Source organism: Oryctolagus cuniculus, chromosome 3, assembly GCF_051225735.1.
Source record: "Oryctolagus cuniculus isolate XC-2025 breed Fujian yellow rabbit chromosome 3, ASM5122573v1, whole genome shotgun sequence".
NCBI classification, from domain to species: domain Eukaryota; kingdom Metazoa; phylum Chordata; class Mammalia; order Lagomorpha; family Leporidae; genus Oryctolagus; species Oryctolagus cuniculus.
The window spans coordinates 137,970,478-137,993,685 of record NC_142869.1 but is presented as its reverse complement, the minus strand read 5'-3'; the positions used below and the strand labels follow the sequence as shown (position 1 = coordinate 137,993,685).

At 41.5% G+C, this 23,208-nt stretch overlaps 1 protein-coding gene across 1 annotated transcript in view; it reads right to left on the bottom strand.

Moving 5' to 3' along the window:
* Positions 1-22,437, bottom strand: part of SYPL1 (synaptophysin like 1) — a 28,010-nt gene extending 5,573 nt beyond the window's left edge. The window contains exons 1-4 of the mRNA XM_002712032.6: positions 22,343-22,437; positions 22,008-22,079; positions 6,658-6,782; positions 4,371-4,578 (exon numbers count right to left, since the gene is read on the bottom strand). Coding sequence (XP_002712078.2) covers positions 4,371-4,578; positions 6,658-6,782; positions 22,008-22,079; positions 22,343-22,393 — 456 coding nt within the window. The 5' untranslated portion in view covers positions 22,394-22,437. The remainder of the gene's footprint in view (positions 1-4,370; positions 4,579-6,657; positions 6,783-22,007; positions 22,080-22,342) is intronic.
* Between the last annotated feature and the right edge of the window lie 771 nt (positions 22,438-23,208).

The following is a 23,208-nucleotide window of genomic DNA, read 5'->3' as shown; positions in this document are numbered from 1 at the left end:
GCTACGCCACAGCACAGGTCCACGCCAGGAGTTTCTTCCAGGTTTCCCATGTGGGTGCAGGGACCCAAGCATTTGATCTATCTTCTGCTGCTTTCCCAGGTGCATTAGCAGGGAGCTAGACTGGAACTGGAGCAGCCGGGACTTGAAGGCACACATGTGGAATGCAGGTGCTGCAGGCAACGGCTCAACCTGTTTTGCCACAGTGCCAACCCCAGTCTGCCATCTTTCAGTTATATATTTACGATGCTTATCAGGAGTTTCTTACTATATAGAGACTATGCTATACCTAGTCAAGATGACATTAAATAGGCTGGTGCCGCAGCTCACTTGGCTAATCCTCCGCCTGTGGCGCTGGCACCCCGGGTTCTAGTCCTGGTTGGGGCGCCAGATTCTGTCCCGGTTGTTCCTCTTCCAGGCCAGCTCTCTGCTGTGATCCGGGAAGGCAGTGGAAGATGGCCCAAGTGCTTGGGCCCTGAACCCACATGGGAGACCAGGAGGAAGCACCTGGCTCTTGGCTCCAGATCAGCGCAATGCGCCGGCGGTAGCGGCCATTTGGGGGGGTGAACCAACGGAAGGAAGACCTTTCTCTCTCTCTCTAACTCTGCCTATTAAAAAAAAAAAGACATTAAACAAATGCTTTGGGGCTACAGAACAAAAACCAATTACCGTTTTATAAATATGGAGGTATTTGCATTTAAGCTTTTTGTTGTTACTGGTCCCCTTTAAAAATATAGATCAAAGAGAAAAGGATAGAAATATTATAGCTTATGTTTTCTACTCTGTGAGTATACTCTTCTTCTCACTGCTACACTCTGCTCTAGGTAGATCTTTTCCAAATACTGCTAGAAATACAATACTTTTTGGATGATTAATAATATGAGGCAATCACACATTAAGTTCTATCTAAAGTTCACAGTGTTGATCAAAAGATGTCAAATTTTCTTAATTTTCAGGTATTTTCTTTCTTCTTAGAAAGAAACACCAACTCTTTCTTAGTTGGAAACCACACTCTGTCATCTTCTTACACTCTTTAAATCACATTGCTGATGGCTTTATGAATAACATTTTTCTGTATTTTAAAAATTGTTCATGTATTTATTCGAAAGGCAGAGAAAGAAAGAGATCTTCATCCCCTGGTTCACTCCCCAGATGACTGCAATATCTGGGGATGGTCAGAAGGAAGTTAGGAGCCTGGCACTCCATCTGAGTTTTTCATGTAGGTGGCAGAGGCCCAAATACTTGAGTCATCTGCTGATGCTTTCCCAGGAATATCAGTACAGAGGTGAATTGGAAGCAGAGCTGCCAGGACTTGAAATGGTGCTGATAATGGAATGGAATCACAGGTGCAAGCTTAACTCGCTGCACCACAATACTGGCCCCATATTTTTGTATTTCAAGAATAGGAGCTTTTCTGAAAATGATGCACAAAGTAACGTTAGGGTGAAGGGGAGTGGAAAAAATCAGGCCCCTGCAGAGAGTATTATTTTCCTACACATAACAACAGTCACAGTACAATCTAAATGGGCAGTGCTTCATGGAGTTCTGCAATGCACAACCCACAGCTGCCTGGGGCAAGCTGCTCCTAATAAGTTACAATATGATTCATAACAAATTTTTAAGATTTCGGATAATCTATTTTTGTTTGGCCTTCATTTTTCTGATATTACTGATTTTCTACATTGCCTAGAACCTTCTTAATTTCCTGCTATTTAACACAAGAAATATAATGTTTACCTAAAAATAACAAAAGTAGATTTGAAATTTTATATTTGAAATATTCCCAGGAATATACCTTAGCACAGAACTGAGAATACTGCTCAAAGAATGTGTCCTTGTTGGGGCTGGCATTGTTGCATAGCAGGTTAAGCTGCCACCTACCACGCCGGTATCTCATATGGGCACTGGTTCAAGTCCTGGCTACTCCACTTCCAATCTAGCTCCCTGCTAATGAGCCTGGGAGAGCAGCAGAGGATGTACCACATGCTTGTGCCCATGCCCTCAAATGCTTGGGCTTGTACATCCATGTGGGAAACCTGGAAGAAGCCTCCGGCTCTTGGCTTCATCCTAGCACAGCCCCAGCCACTGTGGTCATTTGTGGCATGAACTTGCAGATGGAAGACCTCTGTCTCTAACTCTACCTTTCAAATAAAAATTAAATCTTAGAAAAGTAAATCCTTACTAACAGTGTCTAGACATCAATGTCACATTTGACTACATTTAATAATTGGAGTACCTAAAAAAATCTTTATGCTACACGGAATTTAACTTAGAAGTTTTACTTTTACAGACAAGAAGCACCTATTGTATTAACAAAAAACCCACTTAAGGAACCAATTCAGGATTACTGCTTTATATGAGTGATCACTCTAAGGAAGAAAACTCATTTTTATTATCTGAATGATATAACTAGATAGGTGTCAGATAGAAAAATGTTCTACAAAAACAGATGAATGCTGCTTTAAACCGGGCAAAATTTTTAAAATCCACCAGAAAAATATGAGAAACAAAGGGCTCACTGCTGGGTTATCCCAAAAAGATTTGTTGGGATAATGACAAAATGGCAAGAAACATTTTTTTTTTTTGACAGGCAGAGTTAGAGAGAGAGAGACAGAGAGAAAGGTCTTCCTTCCATTGGTTCACCCCCCAAATGGCCGCTACAGCCGGCGCTGCGCCGATCTGAAGCCAGGAGCCAGGTGCTTCCTCCCGGTCCCCCATGCGGGTGCAGGGGCCCAAGCACTTGGGCCATCCTTCACTGCCTTCCCAGGTCACAACAGAGAGCTGGACTGGAAGTGGAGCAACCAGGACAGAATCCGGCGCCCCAACCGGACTAGAATCTGGGGTGCCGGCGCTGCAGGTGGAGGATTAGCCTAGTGAGCCGCACCGGCCTAGAAACACCTTTTAATCACAAACAATTTTAATCAACTAATATATAATCGATTTGATCATCCTAGTCCCCTTTTAAACAAGGCTTGGAGTCTGCAGAAGCTATGTGTTTCTAATATGTCATTCCTACTGAATATATATATGTATATATATTATACATGTATACATGTATATATATTGTACATGTATATATATATACATGTATAAATGCTTAGTAATCATCAAACCCTCTCTCTGTATGTGTATACACACACACGCACACACATCTATGCACTGGAAGTTAAAACAGCTGATATCTATCTTTCTGAAAGGCATTATACAACCAAGAAATATTTTATGGTTTTCTTATTCTCAGATATGAGAAACCTAATAAATGTGAATGATAAAGACTATTTTCTTACTTACCATATGCCTACTTATGATCCAGGCAGCAAAAATTAAAAACAGAAATTGTTACCTTTTTAAATAATTCCATCACATTTAAATAGCCTTCCTTTTAAGCTAAGTTCACAAAGAATTAGGAAATATTATTGTTTCTCAAAGATGAAAGTGATCAGTATTACAAAAATATTTCTCTTCTCCAAAAATCAATAGCACTAACACTGAGCTCATAGTCATTCATTTATAGTGGAGGTCCAGTTTAAAACTATGATTTATCTCTGAACTTGCCACTGATAATTCAGGTAGATTCTACTTACTAAAGCTCAGAGATTATTTCTAGTTCATTGGACTCTAAAGCCAAGAAAGGCATCAGGATTTCAAATCCCAATCGTTTGTTGGCATTTCAAATGTTCAAAATTAGCTCATGGGTATCACTAATGTTGAACGTAAGAATTGTCTGGGCCATATATTAAATTAAGGAATTTCAGAATACAGACCAGAAGTCAGCCTCTTCTGAAAGGGGCTTCACGGTAAATACTTTTAATCTCCATCACAGCTATGTAATTCTGCCATTGCAGCATGAAAGCAGCCACAGACAATGTACAAATAACAGGGTGTGATCAAGCTCCAAAAAATTGTATTTAAAAAAACATAGTTATATTTGACTTGTGGGCCATTATCTTCTGATCTCTGATATGGACAATCAGGCTTAACAGGATACTGTAGAGGCATAAATAGGGGGCCTTTGAAGAAAGAAAAAAATGTTGAAAAATAGGAAGACTACTGGTATGGTATGTAAGTTTTCAAATTAAAGACATTAATTTTGACTTAATTTTTCTGCTATCTGTAACTTAATATGCTTTATAACACATCTGAGTTTTCTCCAGGTTAAAAGTAAAAAACAAAAGCAAACTTAGGTAAAGTACAAATAGACTAAAAAAAAAAACGGATTAAACTTAACAATGGTAGAAAGCTCAACCTTGTGGCGAATACATATCAAAATTAAGTTAAACTGATTCATGTCAAGAATTTTGACTTCCAGTAAGTAAACTTATATAACTTACACAAATTATTTTTGTATAGAAAGAAATAAAACAATTACTTACAACCATGGGAAGTTTGCGACTATCTCGATACAGGTTCGTGTAACCAACATACAGCAGCAGGGTGGCAATGCAGTACAAGAACACAAAGACTGCAAAGGTGACATAGAACTGTGCCGAAGAAGAGTAATCTCCTATGAGAACATGACTATCCCAACTTACGCCACACACATTTACATTTGGAGGTGCCTGAAATGATGCATGATTCAACCTGTTTAAAGAAAAACTCAAATAAATTGCTAGGTTCTCCCAAGAGTTAGACATACTTAAGCAGAATTTTGAAATTACATTTCAAACAAAATATACTCCCCAAATACATCAAAAACATTTTCCTTTTGAAAAAAGGAAAATTCAAAATAAAAAGTAAAGTTACTTAAATAAACTAAAATTTTCCTAATATATATACATAAATTATACCTGGCAATTGGTTTATGATAGATCAAATACAGATTGAACTAAACCCTTTCAATCCAGATATCCAGATATTATCTTTCTGAAATAAAAAATCAGATTAGGAGGGATTATGCCATACAATTTAGTTTATAATTTGAGAAGTTATACTTCATTACAGAAACAGTCTGTGTGACTAGCCCCAGGAGAGCCAATTATAATACTGCTTCATATTTTAATCTTGGATTAATTCGTTGTTACCCGTAAGTTCATACTGCTTTTAATTTTCCCCACCCATAAATCACAAAAATACTTACCACTAAAACTGCTAGTAACAGTTATTTGTACAGGAAAAGGGATAGGAGATATAGACATAACTTTTAATATAAGATCTTATTTAATTATCAAAACATTCTTAAAGGTAGCATTTCTTAATTTATTGGACAGAAAAATTGGGACTTAAGAGAGGTTAAGCAGGAATTGTTAAATGGAAGAAGATTCACACTCTGTCTTGAACTCAGGACATATTCAATAAACTTTTTAATGAATACTAAAATCCAACAAAAGACTCCACAGGGCTGGCACTGTGGTATAGCAGGTAAAGCCACAGCCTGCAGTTCTGGCATCCAATATGGGTGCCAGTTCAAGTCTCCGCTGCTCCACTTCTGATTCAGCTCTCTGCTATGGCCTGGAAAAGCAACTGAAGATGGCCTAAGTCCTTGGGCCCTGCACCTGTGTGGCGGACCTGGAAGAAACTCATGGTTCCCGATCAGCCCAGCTCAGACTGTTGCAGCTGTTTGGGGAGTGAACCGCCGGATGGAAGACTTTTCTTTCTGCCTCTTAACTCTGCCTTTCACATAAAATAGATAAATCTTTAAAAAAAAGAAGACTCCACAAACAAAATATTAATTGTTGCTTAAATAGTATATTTTACTAGTGAAACATAGGAACTCTTCACTTTATATCTTCAAACTATGTGAAGAACACCATTCTTCAGTCATTAAAAAACATGAGAAATCTGGACTTTTGAGTTTGCTTTTCTACATTAGGGTTTTTTGCATTAAGATTACAGAACAATTTGTTTTTGTTTTTTCTTATTATTTATTTGAAACAAAAACAAAGAGAAAAGAGAGAAAGAGAGATCTTCCATCCTCTGATTCACTCCCCAAATACCTGCAACAGCCAGGGCTGGGCCAGGCTGAAGCTAGGAGCCAAAAACTAACTCCAGCTGAGTCTCCAGGTGGGAACCCAAGCACCTGGTCTATCATTTGCTGCCTCCCAGGCTCATTAGCAGGAAGCTGGCTTAGAAGTGTAGAGTGGAAGGGACTCAAGCAAGCACTCCTGTTAAGGAAGATGGGCATCATAAGCAGCAGCTTAGCACGTTGCACTATGATGCCCACCCATTTTGCTTTTTAATTTCCAATCCCCACTGTGAGATGATAAACATTTCAAGGCATAAAGCAGTGTCATACCTCTATAAAAGTTTCCAAATGGTTCCCGCACACAAAAAAGTTCCTAAATGCTTATTCCATTTTCTGTATTCGTTTTGCCAGACTAGGAAAAGTTTGCAGATAGGCACTGATCTGTGCACTCTATTTTGAGTACCAATGATCATTTAAAAATGAGCATGAAATCTAACATTTTCTCCTTTAACAGTCAATAATTGCTGGAAATTAAAAAAAATTATCTGAAGGGCAGGAGAGTGGCAGGAACCTGAGCCATCACTGCTGCCTCCCAGGGTGTGCACTGGTGGAAGCTGGAGTTGAATCTAGACACGCTGATGTGGGACATGTACCTATTAACCTCTAGGTCAAATACTTGCTAGCACTGCTGGAAATTTTAATGATTCAATATGAAAGTAGAAAAGTTGTTAAACCAGAAAAACAAATAGGTAACTCACCTGAATGGATAACCAAAACTAGCTGTAATAGTTTTATTCTCAGTAACTTCAGGAGGACAATTCACTAGAACCTCTGTTTTGCCCTTAAAACCTCCACAGGTGGCAAAAGTAAAGATGGAGGCAATCTACACAAAGTGAGATCAAAAAAGGAAAAAAAATCAGTAAACCCAAACAAGGTAAATTAAAACAGTAAGTACACCAATTATTAAAACTAGCTAATATTTTAGCAATCCTTAATCATAAACTAAACACAGATAGTGAAAAACGTTTAAATATTTATTTGCAAGTCTCAGCAAACGTTACTTTACTTTCCTAAGTATAAAAGAGAAGTTAATATGCCAGCCCATACAATAATGTACTTATTCATACATCAATGTATGCATTAAATATGGGCATGAAATTCAGAAAACATCTATTTATTAGTATCAAATCAAATAGGGTAATTGGAGGTATTTTTATTTAGCATCCTAAGCAATAGAGTCAAGTGGTTGTATACAAATAAGAGATGCCACTTCATTAAGTCTGTAAAGCCTCCTGATCTGCATTTGCTTAAAAAGTGTTAACGACGTTTTCTTAAATGCTATGTACACTAGAAAAAACTGAAAGCATCCTAAATGTTGACAGGGAATCAAACTATCATTCACACAATGAAACACATAGCCATCAAAAAATACTGAGGATTATGGGAACGGCACTGTGGCATAGTAGGTTAAGCATCCACCTGCAGTGCCTGTATCCCATATGGGTGCCTGTTCGAGTCCAGACTGTTCTACTTCTGATCCAGAGCCCTGCTGATGACCTGGGAAAACAGTAGAAGATGGCCAAAGTGCTTGGGCTCCTGCACCCGCATGGGAGACCTGGAAGAAGCTCTTGGCTTCTGGTTTCAGATCAGCTCAGCTCCAGCCGTTGCAGTCATCTGGGGAGTGAACCAGCAGATGGAAGACTCTCTAACAATGCCTCTCAAGTAAATAAATCTTAAAAAAAAAAAAAAAAAAAAAAAAAAAATTGAGGATTATCCAATGATAAGCAGTTCATTACATTTATTTATTTATTTTAAATATTTATTTATTTATTTGAGAGGTAGAGTTACAGATAGAGAGAAGGAGAGGTAGAGAGAAAGGTCTTCGATCTACTGGTTCACTCTTGAAATGGCCACAATGCCCAGAGCTGGGCCGATCTGAAGCCAGGAGCCAGGAGCTTCTTCTGGGTCTCCCATGCAGGTACAGGGGCCCAAGCACTTGGACCATCTTCTACTGCTTTCCCAGGCCATAGCCGAGAGCCGGATTGGAAAAGGAGCAGCCAGGACATGAACCCATGCCCATATGGGATGCTAGTGCTACAGGTGGAAGCTTTGCCTACTATGCCATAGAGCTGGCCCTATTCATTACATTTAAAATTTATTTTTAAAATGCATTGTTCATGTATTCACATATATGCATATACACATAACAAAAACTTGAAAGGTTACATGTCAAAATTTTGACAGTGGTCACCTCTCAAAGCAATGATTGATAAAACGTCATTCTTCTGTTTGTACTTTTTATTTTTCTACAAAACAAAAAACCCAGATATGCCATAACAATTGAGAGTTTAAACCTTTAGCAAATATTAATGGCTTTATTTTCAAAACATATTTTTGAAATCTGACCACTTCTTACCACCACCTCCTCATCTAACCCACCATCACCTCTTGCCTGGATTTTGCACCAATGGCCTTCAAAATGATCTCCCTGCTGTCTTTGCCCCAGCTTCAGCCTACTACCCTGTAATCCCACACTACAACCCAGGCATTCTTTTAAAAATACAAAGCAGAAAATTTTATCCTCTGCTGAAAACCTCCAATGGCTTCTGAGCCCTCTCTGAATGAAAACTAAAGTTCAAACAAGGGTCATAGGGTCTGCAAAATCCTTCCTTCCGTGTTGCTATTTTTTCCTTTATCTAGTCTCTCTATATAAAAAACAATCTCCTTGCTATTTTTTTAACTCCTCCTGCTGAGCTTTTGCAATGGCCATTCCCTCTGCTTGGAATAAATGGTCCACCTGCTCAGTTCCACAGCTCCCTGTTCAATATGATTGTGACAGAGAAGACTTTGTCTCATACTATTTTAAACAGTGCTCTCACCCCATATGATCTATTCCTTTTATGTGTGTGCTGCTATATTTCTCCTCCATTGTTAGATTACTACTTGACACACTGCTTATTTGTCTTTGTTTTGCTTTAGATGATATAAACCCAGCAAGAGGTAGATACAATTCAATGCAAATCTGATATCAAAGCCTATACTGTTGAACAGTTGTTAGTATAGTAAGGTCCCCTATGTATGACTCCACAGTCTTGAGTCTTGTGGGCCATAACCAAAATTATAACCATCAAGGGATAATTTTTACCATGAAGAGATATATGAAAAAAAATCTGATTACAGACATGAAGAGTCTGAGCAACATCTAGCAATATGATGTCTTCAATCTTCTGGTAAGAGTTAATAGGTAGGGGGCTGGTGCTGTGGCACAACAGATTAATACCCTGGCCTGAAGTGCCGGCATCCCATAAGGACGCCGGTTCTGGTCCCAGCTGCTCCTCTTCTGATCCAGCTCTCTGCTGTGGCCTGGGATAGCAGTGGAAGATGGCCCAAGTCCTTGGGCCCCTGCACCCGCATGGGAGACCCGGAAGAAGCTCCTGATCGGCACAGCTCTGGCCCTAGCAGCCATCTGGGGATTGAACCACCAGATGGAAAACCACTCTCTCTGTGTAACTCTGACTTTCGAATAAATAAATAAATCTTAAAAAAAAAAAAAAAAAAAAGAGTTAATAGGTGAGGAAAAAAGAGTTAGTAGGCAAAGGCAGAATACATACTCTCTTGGGATAAATATGTACAAATACAGAGTGAAAATAAAAGGCCAAGAAATGAGCCTTGGGCATATACCCACATTTAGGGTAAGAAGAAACAAAAAAGATTTGCGAACTGACCAACAGAACAGAACAAATCACAAAAATTGACTAGTACAGAGAAAGTCCAACAGTTGGCACTGTACATCAATGAGGAAAGGAGGACAGTGATTTTAAAGATACGGACAAATTCTCTGATACACCACCCATTAACTTCCCTTCCCTTGAATGTGGACTTGCTTCTAGAATATAGTAGAAGTGGGATGTCTTCTGAGACTAGGTTATAAAAAAGCCTGTGATTTTTGTCTTCCTTTCTTACTCTTGAACCTTCTTTCCTTTGGGGCAAGCCAGTTGCCATGCTGGGAAGACACTCAGTCAACTTTTGGAGAGACTCATGTGGTGTGGAAGTGAGCACTGCCAGCAACCACGTGACTGAGCTTGGATGAGGAATCTTTGAAGCTTGCCACCAGTGATGTGACTGAGCTGGCAACTTCCAGAGGTGCAAAAGCACAGCCAACAGCTTGACAGCAACCTCATGGGACCCCAAACCATGCAGCCAAGTTGTTCCCAAATTCCTGTCTCATAGAAATCATGAGATAATAAATGTATGTTGGTTTCAACTACTAAACTTGGGGGTAATTTGTTATACAGCAAAAAATAATTAATATAAGAATCATGGTCAATAAATGGTACAGATGAACTGCAGACTTAAGTGAAAAAAGCTTTACTATTAAAAAAAAAAGCCTTATTTATTTATTTGAAAGGCAGAATTACAGAGAGAAGGAATTACAGAGACAGCTTCCATCTGCTGGATCACTCCCCAAATGGCCACAATGCTTAAGCCAGGAGCCCAGAACTCCATCTAGGTCTCCCACATGGGTGGCAGGGACTCAAGCACTTGGCCATTTTTGCTGCCTTTTGAGACACACTAGCTGGGAGCTAGATCAGAAGTGGAACAGTCAGAACTCAAAACTGGTACTCATATGGGACGCTGGTATCAAAAGCAACCACTTTAACCCCTAATCCACTGTGCCACAATGCTGGCCCCAGCCTTTAACATTTTTAAAGACAATGTTAAAAAAAAAAAATCTGTGACCATAAGGAAGGGAAGATTTTTAGACTTAAAAAAAAAACCTCCAAGCATGAGAGTAAATTCAACTACTGAAAAAGAATTCTTAAAAAGCAAAAGTCAGCTTTGAATGTGGAACAAGTAGAAACACTGGTAATAAACAAAATGTCAAAAAGACCTAAGGAGTTGACAGATCTAAGAGTAACACCTGTTGATGTGTACTAAGAGACATGTTCACAGTGACATTGTCTAAAGTATCAAAATATGGGGCTGGCGTTGTGGCACAGTAGGTTAAAGCCATGGCCAGCAGCGCCAGCATCCCATATGGGCATCGGTTCAAGTCCCAGGTGCTCTACTTCCAATCCAACTTCCTGCTAATGCACCTGAAAATGCAGCAGAAGATGGCCCAAGTCCTTGCAGCCATTTGGGATGTGAACCAGTGGATGGAATCTGTCTGTTTCTCTCTCTCTAACTCTGCCTTTCAAATAAATAAAAAAATAAAAATCTTAAAAAATATATAAAGTATCAAAAAGGAGGGAAAAGTAATGGAAAAAGTGTTAATATACAGTATATTCATTTTTTAAAAAAATTTATTTGAAAGGTAGAGTTACAGAGAGAAAAGGTTTTCCATCTGCTGGTTTATTCCCCAAATGGCTGCCAACAGCCAGAGCTGGGACAGGCTGAAGTCAGGAGCTTCTTGTGGTTCTCCGACGTGGTTGCAGGAGCTCAAGCACTCGGACCATCCTCCGTTGCTTTCCCAAGTGCTTTTAGCAGGGAGCTGGATTGGAAATGGAGCAGCCAGGTCTCAAACTAGTGCCATATGGAATGACAGCATTGCAGGCGGTAGCTATACCTGTCCGCCACAATGCTGGCCTCAAAAACATTTTTTTTTTTAAATTTGACAGGTAGAGTTATAGACAGTAGACAGTGAGAGAGAGAGAGGGAGAGAGAGGGAGAGAGAGAGAGAGACAGACAGAGAGAAAGGTCTTCCTTCCATTGGTTCACTCCCCAAATGGCCGTTATGGCTGGTGCTGTGCTGATCCAAAGCCAGGAGCCAGGTGCTTCCTCCTGGTCTCCCATGCGAGGTGCAGGGGCCCAAACACTCGGGCCATCCTCCACTGCCTTCCTGGGCCACAGCAGAGAGCTGGACTGGAAGGGGAGCAACCGGGACTAGAATCCAGCGCTCATATGGGATGCCAGTGCCACAGGCAGAGGATTAACTAAGTGAGCCACGGCGCCAGCCCCCAAAACATTGCTTTTTTACTTATGTACATCACTTCTGCCATTATTTTTGCTCAAACCCTACGAGTTAGTCATGGTGGAAACTGGCAGGGCTTGAGCAAAGAGTGCCTAACCAAACAGACTCTCATTTCTAATTTCATTCTGATTCCCACTTAGCTTCTTCAGTGTGGGTTCTAAAGCTATAGCATCCGGTAAAGTAGCTAACAGCTACTGCAGCTATTCTATAGACAGTCATGCTTTAAGTGTAAAATATACTCTGGATTCTTAAATTTACCATGAAAAACATGTGAAGAAATATCTCATCAATAACTTTTATATTGATAATCTATTGATATATTGAGTTCAGAAGTACAGTATTTAAATTAATACCATTGGTTGAACTCTTTAATTAACACACAATTATTCTTAGGTGTTTAAATTTAACTGAAAAGTGATCCCTATTAAATGTAAGAGTGGGAATAAGAGAGGGAGGAGATGTACAGTTTGGCATATGCTCACTCGGACATACCCCTAATGGTAGAGCTAGAAATGTGCCTGGGGATTCCAAATCAATCCCATTAAGGTGGCATGTACCAATGCCATCTTATTAGTCAAAGTGATTAAGTTCATAATTGATCATAAAGATAGAATTAAGTATCAAAGGGATCACATAAACAAGACTAGTGTCTGCTAATACTAACTGACAGAATTAAAAAGGAGAGGAGAGAACAGGGAAGCGAGAATCACAGCAGACTCATAGAATGGCAGATGCCCTAAACAGCACTCTGGCCTCAGAATCAGCCCTTAAGGCATTGGGATCTGGCTGAAGAGCCCATGAGAGTTTCTCAGGCGTGGAAAGCCAAGACACTGTGATAAAAAAAAAAAAAAAAAACAAAACAAAAAAAAACACCAAAAACCAAAACCAAAACAAAACAAAACCTAGATGAAAGATCTCTGTGAGTGAGATCCCAGTGGAAAGAACGGGCCATCAAAGAAGGAAGTACCTTTCTGTGAAGGGAGGAGAGAACTCCCACTTTGATTATGGCCTTCTCTAAGTAAGGTCAGAGTTTGTGAACTCAAGAGGCTTCCATAGCCTTGGCAGCTCACAACAAGAGCCTCGGGTGATTACTGACGTCATAAATAAGAGTGTCAATTGTTAAATCAATAATGGGAGTCTGTGTGTACTTATTCCCCATGTACAATCTCTGTCCTTAATGTGTTGTACTATGTGAATTAACGGTAAAACTAGTACTCAAACAGTATTTTATACTTTGTGTATCTGTGTGGGTGAAAACTGTGGAAATCTTTACTCAGTATATACTAAGTTGATCTTCTGAATATAAAGATAATTGAAAATGAATCTTGATGAAGAATAGAATGAGACAGGAAGCGGGAAATGGGATGGTTGCAGGTGGGAGGGAGGTTATGGGGGGAAAAGCTGCTATAATCCAAAAGTTGTACTTTCAAAATTTATATTTATTAAATAAAAGTTTAAAAAAATTAATTTCAACTGCTTCTATTTTTAAAAAACATTATTTGTTTGGAAGTCAGAATTACAGAGAAACAGAGACACAGAACATTGGTTCACTCCTCAAATGGCCACAATGGCCAAGGCTGGACCAGGCTGAAGCCAGGAGCTTCTTCTGGGTCTCCCATGTGGGTGGCAGGGGCCCAAGCACATGGGCCATCTTCTTGTGCTTTCCCAGGCATATTAGCAGGGAGCTGGATTTGAAGTGGAGCAGCTATGTCTTGAACCAGTGTCCATTTGGGATGCTGGCATTGTAGCCGGTGGCTTTATCTGCTATATCACAGCGCTAGCCTGTTTATACTTTTTCAGTGTGGTGACAGAACATTTAAAATTACTATGTGGCTTGTGTTTTTGGTTTGAATTGTATTTTTATTGGCCAGAGCTACTTCAGAATGATGATGTCATACTGCCCTGAAATAAAAAATTGTTTATGTCACTCCTGTTAAAAGGGGTTTCCTCAACGGCTTTTTCAGACTAAAAAACGTGGTTAATCCAGCTTCAACTTTATCTTTCTAGATTTGTTGGCACTACATTCCCTGCCAGGTCCTGTTCGCTTCTGTCACATGGTACTGCTCACTGTCCCTGAAACACAGCATGTCTTTATAACTTAGATGCAAATGTTTACTCTGCTGGGAATGCCCCTGTTCTCTAATTAGTTCTCTGATTCTTCCCCTAAGTTGCACAGACATTAACTCTATTATATATTAACTCTACTACAGCAATTCTTCTCTATCTTACTTTATAAAAAAACAAAATGAAGGGTGAAATGGTGGTATAGTCGATTGGCATGGGGTTTTTCAAATAAGGAGACAGGACACAGGAGTGTCCATTCTAAGAGTGCGCCTCTAGATAGCTATGCGCTCCCACTTTTATTTAGAGGGTACCAGCAGGTCTACAAGCTAGCAGGCACTTAGGCAAGATTACACATCAACTTAAGGATTTGGGAAAAGGAATTCTGTCTGGTGGTCTAACATAGGGATTAGAGCTGTGTTGTAAATCTTCAGAGACAAGTCCATTCAGATGCTTGTGCAAACTTACAAATTCCCCAAAAAACTCCAGGTACCAATTCATGTCCATTAGCTCCCTGCTGCTCCTGCTGCCACATTCCTTTGGGGTGGGTGTGCCCATCCCTGGCCTATTTCGGCATATGGCTGCCTCTAATTTCAGGGGTGGGGTGGGGGGGTTGTGCCCCCCTGAGAGGCACTTACAAAGTATTCTCTACAGATTGGGTCACTAACTGTGATGCCCATGGGCAGGGCCGGGGACCCTTTTTCCTGCCAAGGGCTACTTGGATATTTATAATACCATTCAAGGGCCATACAAAATTTTCAACTTAAAAATTAGCCTGCTACAGATTTACTGAATTTTGAGTCCTGCCTCTGGCTGCCTTGGCAGATTAAATGATTTCACAGCCCTCATACCGCCCATATGCCAGGAGTTTCTCACCACTGCATATGTGATCCTCATATTAAATCCTGTCTTTTCCGCTTCCAGCCTACTCCCTGCTAATGTGCCTGAGAAGGCAACAGAAAATGGCCCAAGCATTTGGGGCCCTCCAGCTGTCTAGGAAACCAGGAAAGAGTTCCTGGCTCCTGGCTTCAGCCTGGCTCAGCCCTGACTGTGGCCATTTGGGGAATGAACCAGTGGATGAAGATTTCTCTTCCTCTCTCATTCTATCTTTCAAAAGAATAAAAGAAATTTAGAAAAAAGAAAATGAGCTTCCAAATTAATACAAAAGTTGGCAAATGAAAGGCACACTGCAGCTTGTTGTTTTAAGATTATGGCCTTCAGGTCAGCATTGTGGCAAAGTGGTTAAAGCTGCTGCCTGCAATGCTAGTATCCCCCATGGGTACCAGTTTGAGTTCCGGCTGCTCTGCTTCCAATCCAGCTCCCTGCTAGTCACCTGGAAAAAGTAGTGGAAAATGGCCCAAGTGTTTGGACCCCTGCCACTCATGTGGAAGATGCCCCCGGTTTCAGCCTGGCCCAGCACTGGCTCTTGTGACTATTAGGGGAGTGAAGCAGCAGATGTGAGATCCTCTCTGTCTCTTCCTCTTTGTAATGCTTTCAAAATCAATTAAAATTATCAATTAATTAATTAACAAATTAAATAATTAGTTAAAATTAATTTAAAAAAGACTATGCCTCTACCCCTCTCTGGCCAGACTGTCATGATTTTGCACCTAGTATCATTCAAGATTTTCATTATCCACCTAGCAGAAGGTCTGGCACACAGCAAATCCTCACTAAACTACTTCTTAATTAGGGAAAAATTATTTTTAATAATTTAATAAAACCATAATTTGAATGCTACATAAGCATTTCAAAGTTTTTTGTTACAAGAAAAAAGCCACATTAGCAATTCTTATCTTTATCTTATCATACAGAAAAAAGGGACAAAGTACACATTTTATATTTAACAAAGTACAAAATAATCTATGAGTAAATTATCCAACCATCTCACTTTTTCCTGTATTTTACTGCCATTGTGATCTAGACTGAAGTTATATACTGGTAGTTTACTGCCAAAAACTGGCCTGCAGACACATTTGTAGGGTCTTTCTAGTATTTACAAAAGGTATATAATTGTTGCCAATATCTATTAGAATACTACACAAGAAAATTTGGATTTCCTGCTTTTCCTGAACATGTGTAGGAAAACTGAAGATTTGGCAACATCAAATCCACATTCTCTAATGGCAACAATCAGATGGAACAGAATGACAGATGCTACTTAGGGTAGTGGGTAAGTGCTTTCCAGACTGCCCCCCTCTCTACTGTCTTAACAATCTGTTAAGTTGCCAGTAACCAATGACTTAGACTATTATATTTTATCCAAACACTTGTTTTCATTCATATACTTTGAGGGCAGTTCCTTTGAATACTTTAGTTTACCACTAGTCTAATATGTGAAGTACAGGCATGTTGAGCTGTATTTCTTTAGAACCTTAAAAAAATTTTATTTTTTATTTTTTTTATTTTTATTCTCATTTTATTTGAGAAACAGAGAGAGGGACAGAAGTCGGGGAGGAAGAGCTAGAACAAGAAAGATCTTCTACCTGTTGGTTTACTCTCTATATGTCCACAATAGCTGTGGCTGGGCCAGGATGAAGTTAGAAGATACAAAACCAATACTGGCAAGTCTCCCATGTCGGTGGCAGACACTTAAGCACTTGAGCCATCATCTGCTGCCTCCCAGGGTTGGTATTAGTATGAAGTGGAAATTAGAAGTGGAGCTGGGACTGGAACCCAGGCACTCTCACACAGGATGCAGCATCCCAAGTGGTGACTTAGTCACGCCAAATGCCTGCCCCCAACCTCTGCAACTTTTGAAATCATTTTCCCACCCCTGCCTACCTCATGAAGAATGACTGAAGCTGCTGACACAGAATTCTATCGTAACTACTAAGAAAGTAGAGGCAGGGTAACAGCAAGCTTCTTCTGAAGTCAAAAAGACTTCACACTCATCATGACAGTACCAAGTTACCAAAGAAATAGCTCCATTTATCTCTGTGTCCACCAGATAACCATTACTGCATCTTCCACACTTAGGCAGAGATCTGTAACCTCAGGGGTAATATTACAACCTAGTTCTCTAGAATTCTTGTCTTCAAAGTAGCCTGCAGTACTCAATTAACTGACATAAACGAAGAAATTAAACTTCTGGTTATATCCACTTTTAGTTTAAATAAGGAATTAAAGCTTACTTGTGATTAATATACCATGGAAGCTAGTGCTGGGCTTGGCTGTCAGAGCATCACAGGTCAGTATGGTATGCTGGGTACCCTCTGCAAGGGCAGACTGTAATAATCTCACCTATTCTTTCACTTTTAGTAACATGTGTAACAATGAGTATTTCTGGCTAGGTGAGTTTAAGGAATAAATTATCTTGTTTTAACCAAACTAACCTTCACAAATGTACCAGTGACTTAAAAATGTGTTCAAATAAACTACAAACTAATAATATTGCATACATGAGAGACAATGGAAGCCATGTAGCAAGGTAAAAATGGATTCTATTTAATTGGATCACAAGAAGGTAGCAAAACATTCAGAATTATCAGAATAGTATTTAAAATAAGGATTTTAAACTATGAGTGAAATTCATCTCAAATGCTATCCCTTAAGATACTAACATAAAATTTTACAATTATAGGAGTGAATGCCAAAAAAATTTTGGAGACTACTGGTATTTTCAAAGAGTTACCTACATTACAGCCAGAGTCCCAGTCTTGTCCTAGGCCCTGCTCATTCCCAAGGGAAACACTGGTATTCATCTAATTTGTAGGTGTTGTTTACAAGCCTCCAGTTGCAGGATCTTCACTGCATTTGGTTTTATCATTTACCTCAAATCATCTACTTAAACTGTGTTTCCCTTTACAATCATAAGATCAAATGCCAACAGCCAAGGTACTGGTATTTGAGTCAAATTCTGAAGCCTTCACTGCAGACTAATTTTGAAATGTCTTGTTACTGACGCTAATATTTCACCTTATTCTCATCGTGCAATGAAGTCAGTGACAAAGTGACAAAGAGGTTTTTTTTTTTTAGTTCTATTCTTCTACCTCCCTCCACTTTTTTTTTTTTCCAAAAAATTTCTTTATTTGAAAGGCAGAGTAGAGAGAAAGAGAGAAAGGGAGAGAGAGAGATGTAGAAGGAGATACATCTTCCACCTGCAATGGCTGGAGCTGGGCCTGTCTGAAGCCAGGAGCCAGGAGCCACTTCTGGGTCTCCCATTGGTGCATGGCAGGGGCCCAAGTACGTGGACCATCTTCTGCTGCTTTCCCAGGTGCATTATCAGGGAGCTGGACTGGAAGTGGAACAGCTGGGACATGGCCAGTGTCGAAGATTGTGGCTTTACCTGCTACACAACGCCAGCCTCCTTCTACTTTTAAATTACATTCATAGAAAATTCTAAAATAGCCTGCTGATATGATTCCATACCTTTAAGAATTTGAATTATGAGAATTAAATGCTAGCGCTCCTGTTGAAATAAACAGATAGAAGGTTTCTGCTAATTCTTAATCCATTCTATGTTGAAAATATCTTTATGTCAATACTATTCTAATTTGTTAAGCTGAGTATAGTATCTCTGAAGAACCTATATACAAGCAAATTTATTTTAAAACCATTTTCAGACTGCTCAATTATTTTCATGTCTTTTGGAGTGAACCTTGATTGTTGGTCTGGCTAGATGTTACTGATATAACCTGAGCTTTTCAGTAAAAATTATTTTTTTCAAACGTTTTAGGACATTTGATATAGGTTCAACTTGATTACCTGTGTCCCCTTTCTATCCCTGTCTAATGGTTTTATGGTCATTTCTACTTGGCTTTCAGATTTTCCTAGTCCACAAACACTATACCTTATGATGGGACTTTCCAAACTACCAACATATAAGAATATTCTAGTATCACAAACCCAGACCTTAAACTAGCAGATCTTAAGCTACACAGGTCTTGCTTAGGGGCTATAGCTCTTTCTATCCTTTAAATACTCAGCTCCAGGTTAAATCACAAATCCTGGCAGCAGGTTGAAGCTTTTCCCTAAATTCCCAGATCTGAGAATAGCCCTACCCTATTTCCTGTTCTGTTTCAGGTACCCAATGTTTACCTTATATCAGAACAAGTTTGTTCAATGTGTGATCTGTGAATTCCTGAGAGTTTCCAAGACTTTTTCAGGAGTCCACAAGGGTCAGAAATATTTTCACAACAATTTGCATTTCACACTGTCCACATTTACACTGAGCAAATGCACTGGTGGGTATCAGCAATAGTACCAAACTGTATTTTAGTACCACAGTTTAAAAAAGTCAGTTTTACTTAAGAATGTCTTCGATGAACCATTAAAATTATTATTTATTTTTATTAAATTCTGATCCTTGTCTATTCTTATTGAAATGGGAAATACATATAGCTTTCTGTTGCATACCAAAATATAATGGTTGTCTCTAGAAAAAGTATTTAAGTAACTGAGTTGTAAGCGGAATTACTCAGTTTTTTGGTCAACACAACTACTCTCCATCTTCACAGTCAAACAGAAGTCTACTGTCTTCACTTTCTTACCATTTATTGTGACTACTGCAATCTCACTTGTGGTTTCACTCAAACTGCTCTTGCTAAAATCAGTTTCATGACTACCAAAACCATTTTAGTCCTTATCTAACTTAATCTCTCAACTGCACCTAACATTGTGGAGCACTCATTGCTATAAATTCTCTCTAGTAAGGGTACCAAGATATGATTATTCTCCATCTTCCTAACCACTCCTCTCATCTTTCCTGGCAGGTATCTGCTGAATCTCCAGCTCAAACTTCTATTTTAAACTCTATCACACAACTGCCCACAGGGTACAGCTACTTACAGGAGGTTTTTCAAAATATTGATGGAAATTTTGCATTATCTTTTAATTCAATTTTCCATGAACTTTTTGAAACCCCCTTGCCTGATCTAAAGAGATCACAAACCCAATACATTTCAATCCTCACAAACCTATTAAAATTTGCTCCTCTTCCTCTTAATGACCTCTCTTGGATCATGCCACTGCCACTCCAACTAAGCATGGCCATCATTTCAGATTCCTTCCTACTCTTCACTCTCCAAATTCTAATTCCCAAATCTCTCGATTTCCACAGCACCTAATTTTAGGCCCTCATAATTTCTCAAGCAAGAGATCTCCCTTCTCCCAATTCTTCCAGTTCATCCTCTACACACTGCTGAGAAGATGAAAAGTACTAAAAGGCACATCTAATAATATTCACATGCTCAAAACCTTGGGCTGAACCTCCTTTCCCTATGACGGGAAATGTGGGCTTAAGTGGAAGCTAGCCAGTGAGCACCCCCAATATTCTGTACGCTGCAGGGAGGCACGTTCCCAAGGGCGATGCCTAGGTTCTCAGGTTGTCCTGGGGAGGCAAGCCCTCTGAAACCTACCTCTCTTACCAAACCAGACCCTTCTCCCTCCCAGTGTGCCTATCTGTTCTGGCCCATCTCCAGTTAACTTTAAGTTCTCAGCTGGGCTATGCTGCTTCTTCAACTTTACACCCCGATGAACGTGAGCTCCTCATGCCTAGAAAGCTGCTCTAGCTTGGAGTACATTTTGTACATACCTTTACACAGTATTTATCATATGGCATTCTCATATTCATTTGCATGTTCTTCATGCTTACTATACCATAAGGAAAAGCCTTTTATTCACATTTGTATGCTGGTGTTTAATGTAGTGCTGATACATGATACTCAAATATTTGTTGAATAAATATTCACTACATCATTAACAATGTACAGTCTTATAAAAAGCTCTCCTGTGCAATAATTTCCTCAGATTCTTACGAAACACATCAGAACACTAAAAGAACTATCAGTAGTGCTTTAAGTATACAATTAAAAAAAAAAAAACTGACATAATAAAAGCACAAACTAAACAATTGCCTCTTAATTTAAGCGAAAAATCTGCATTATTTAAAATCCTCAATAACAATCTATCAGGTGTAACACTTTTTTCTTAACTTTTATGTTAGATTAGCTTAAACAGTATATTTTCCTTCTGAAAATACATATTTATTAAAATACTTAAAAATATTTAAATGCTAAAATAACTTCACCTTTAAGTGTGAACCCAGGTTTAGTATACACATTCACCTGTCTTTCAAAAAGTGTGAAGTCTGCATTATTTCGATTTTCAGAAAACACCCTGCAAAACTTTGGAAGAACTGGGTAGGTTCGAAAACTAAAATTAAATGCTCATCAGAGGATGTGTGCTGCTCTGCTACTTCTTAAAAAACATCCTCCTCAGGCTCTTTAATGCAGGACAACGTAAGCGCTTGTTCTCGGCCACTTTCTCACTAAAGCAAGGCGTGAGAGTGTTTCGGATGCAGCTGCTGCACACTGCACAGCCGCCAGCTGCCTTCTGCCTGGCACGGGACTGAAAATCCGCACGGCAAACACGTGCCGGGCCTCGAGGGCTCAAGGAAGCCCGCCGCGCCCCGCGCGTTCACCAACTCCGAGCCACTGATCGCGGCCAAGGTCGAATTAATACGTCTCCTTTGATGTTAATGATTGCGAGGGTTCCCAGGAAGGGCCTTCGAGCCGCCTCTCCAAGCAGGATGTTGCTTGCAAGTACCTGAAACAAACTCCCGTGTCCACCCGCCTCTGTCTGGTAGGCGCCTGAGCCGACCCAACAGACACGCTGCGTTCTGGTCCGACCCGAGGTCTAACTTCGCTCAAATCACGCCCTGAACTCCCGTCCGATCGGGACGAAAGGGGCTTCCGAGCGGCCGGGCCTCCGAGGCCCCGGGCGGGAAGGCCCGCACCGGGCGCTCCGGCCGCCCTGTTTCGGTTGGACCGCGGCAGGAAACTCTCTCTTCCTTTGCAGGGGGCAGTGAAACCGCAGAGAAACCTGAACTCCCGCTCTCACCGGGGCCAGCACCTAGAAGCGAGCTCCGGCGTGGGGGCGGCTCCGCCACGGAGCCCGGCGGCCGAGGCGCTCGCGATTCGAAGCCGGCCGCGCGCCTCCGCCCCGCGCGGGCCCGGGCCGCGGCCTCCCTGCCCTCCCTCGCCGTCCACTCCAATCCCGTCCCTGGGCCCCGTGCGGGCCGGGCCGCTCTCCGCTCCCACGCCTCCCCGCCGAGGACGCGCGGGCTGCACTCACCAACTCCAGGATCTTGATGAAGCCGAGCGGCTCCTTGAGCGGGTTGAGGTTGATCTGGAAGGAGGACATCCTCTGAGGACAGGAGGGAGAAAGAGTCAGGACGGCGGGGCGGAGGAGGAGGGGACCGACGAGACCCGAGCAGCCGGGCTGCGAGGAAGGGCAGGCGGGGAGGGCGGGCCGCGCTCGGAGGCGGGCCGGGCGGCCGCGGGGCGGGCCGGGGCGGGGCGGCGGCGGTTGAGCCGCTGGCCGAGGCGCTGGGGCGGAGACGGAAAGGGGCGGCTGGCAGGCGAGGGGCGGGCCGGGACTGGGAAGCCGAGGCTCCGCCTGGGCTGCACCTGGCCGAGCCGGCTGATCCGCTGGCGAACCAAGTAGATGTTGGACGCCATGCTGCGTGCGCCCCGCCCCGTTCCCCCGAAGCCCAGCCCCGGCGCTCCGCCTCCTCCCGCGCACGCGCGCGCCGCTCAGGCACCGCCTCGCTTCCGGCCCGCGGCCGCCTCGCGCTCTGGCCCGCTGCCCACGTTTGCGCCTGCGTAGGGTGGGGTCGTAACCTGTGCGAAGCGGCGGCTGCCGGGGTCTCACGGGGCTCTCACCTTCCGGAGCCGCTGTCATCTCTACACTGGGGACAGCCCCCTCTCTTCCCTTTTTCTCGTCATAGTTTCCGACATTTAGCTGAATTTATCAAGTACTGACAAAGATGAGGGTGCATCTCGAGGCTTGCGTTAGGAGTCCTGTATTCAAATGGTGAAAAGTTACCACAGAACCACCGACTTTTGACTATAGGGTACCTCAGACCACCAACAATTCCTGCGAAAATTATGCTTATTTCTACAGCTTTTGAAGCCTAGGCCGAAGAATGAAGAAGGACAGTTATACCCGACAGGCCCCTGCTGACCTACAGGCTCACCTCTTCTACCCTGTCTAGTCTTTGCTCAAGACCCCGAGTCCAAGACCCACATTAGGAGACATTAGCTCCAGGTGTCGGCCCCGAGGAAGTAGTCGCTTGTCTGACTCCCTCAAAAGCGCTTGAACAGCAGGAATAGTGGCCAGACTGGGGACTGTTACCCGTAGTAGGAAGATGGGGCTTGAGCGCACAGCTTTCATCCAAGTCCTTTTGTGCATATACTTCTTGTTTTTTTAGAAGATTTATTTGAAGGGCAGAGTAGACCCCGGATGGCCTCAATGACTGCAGCTGGGCCAGGCT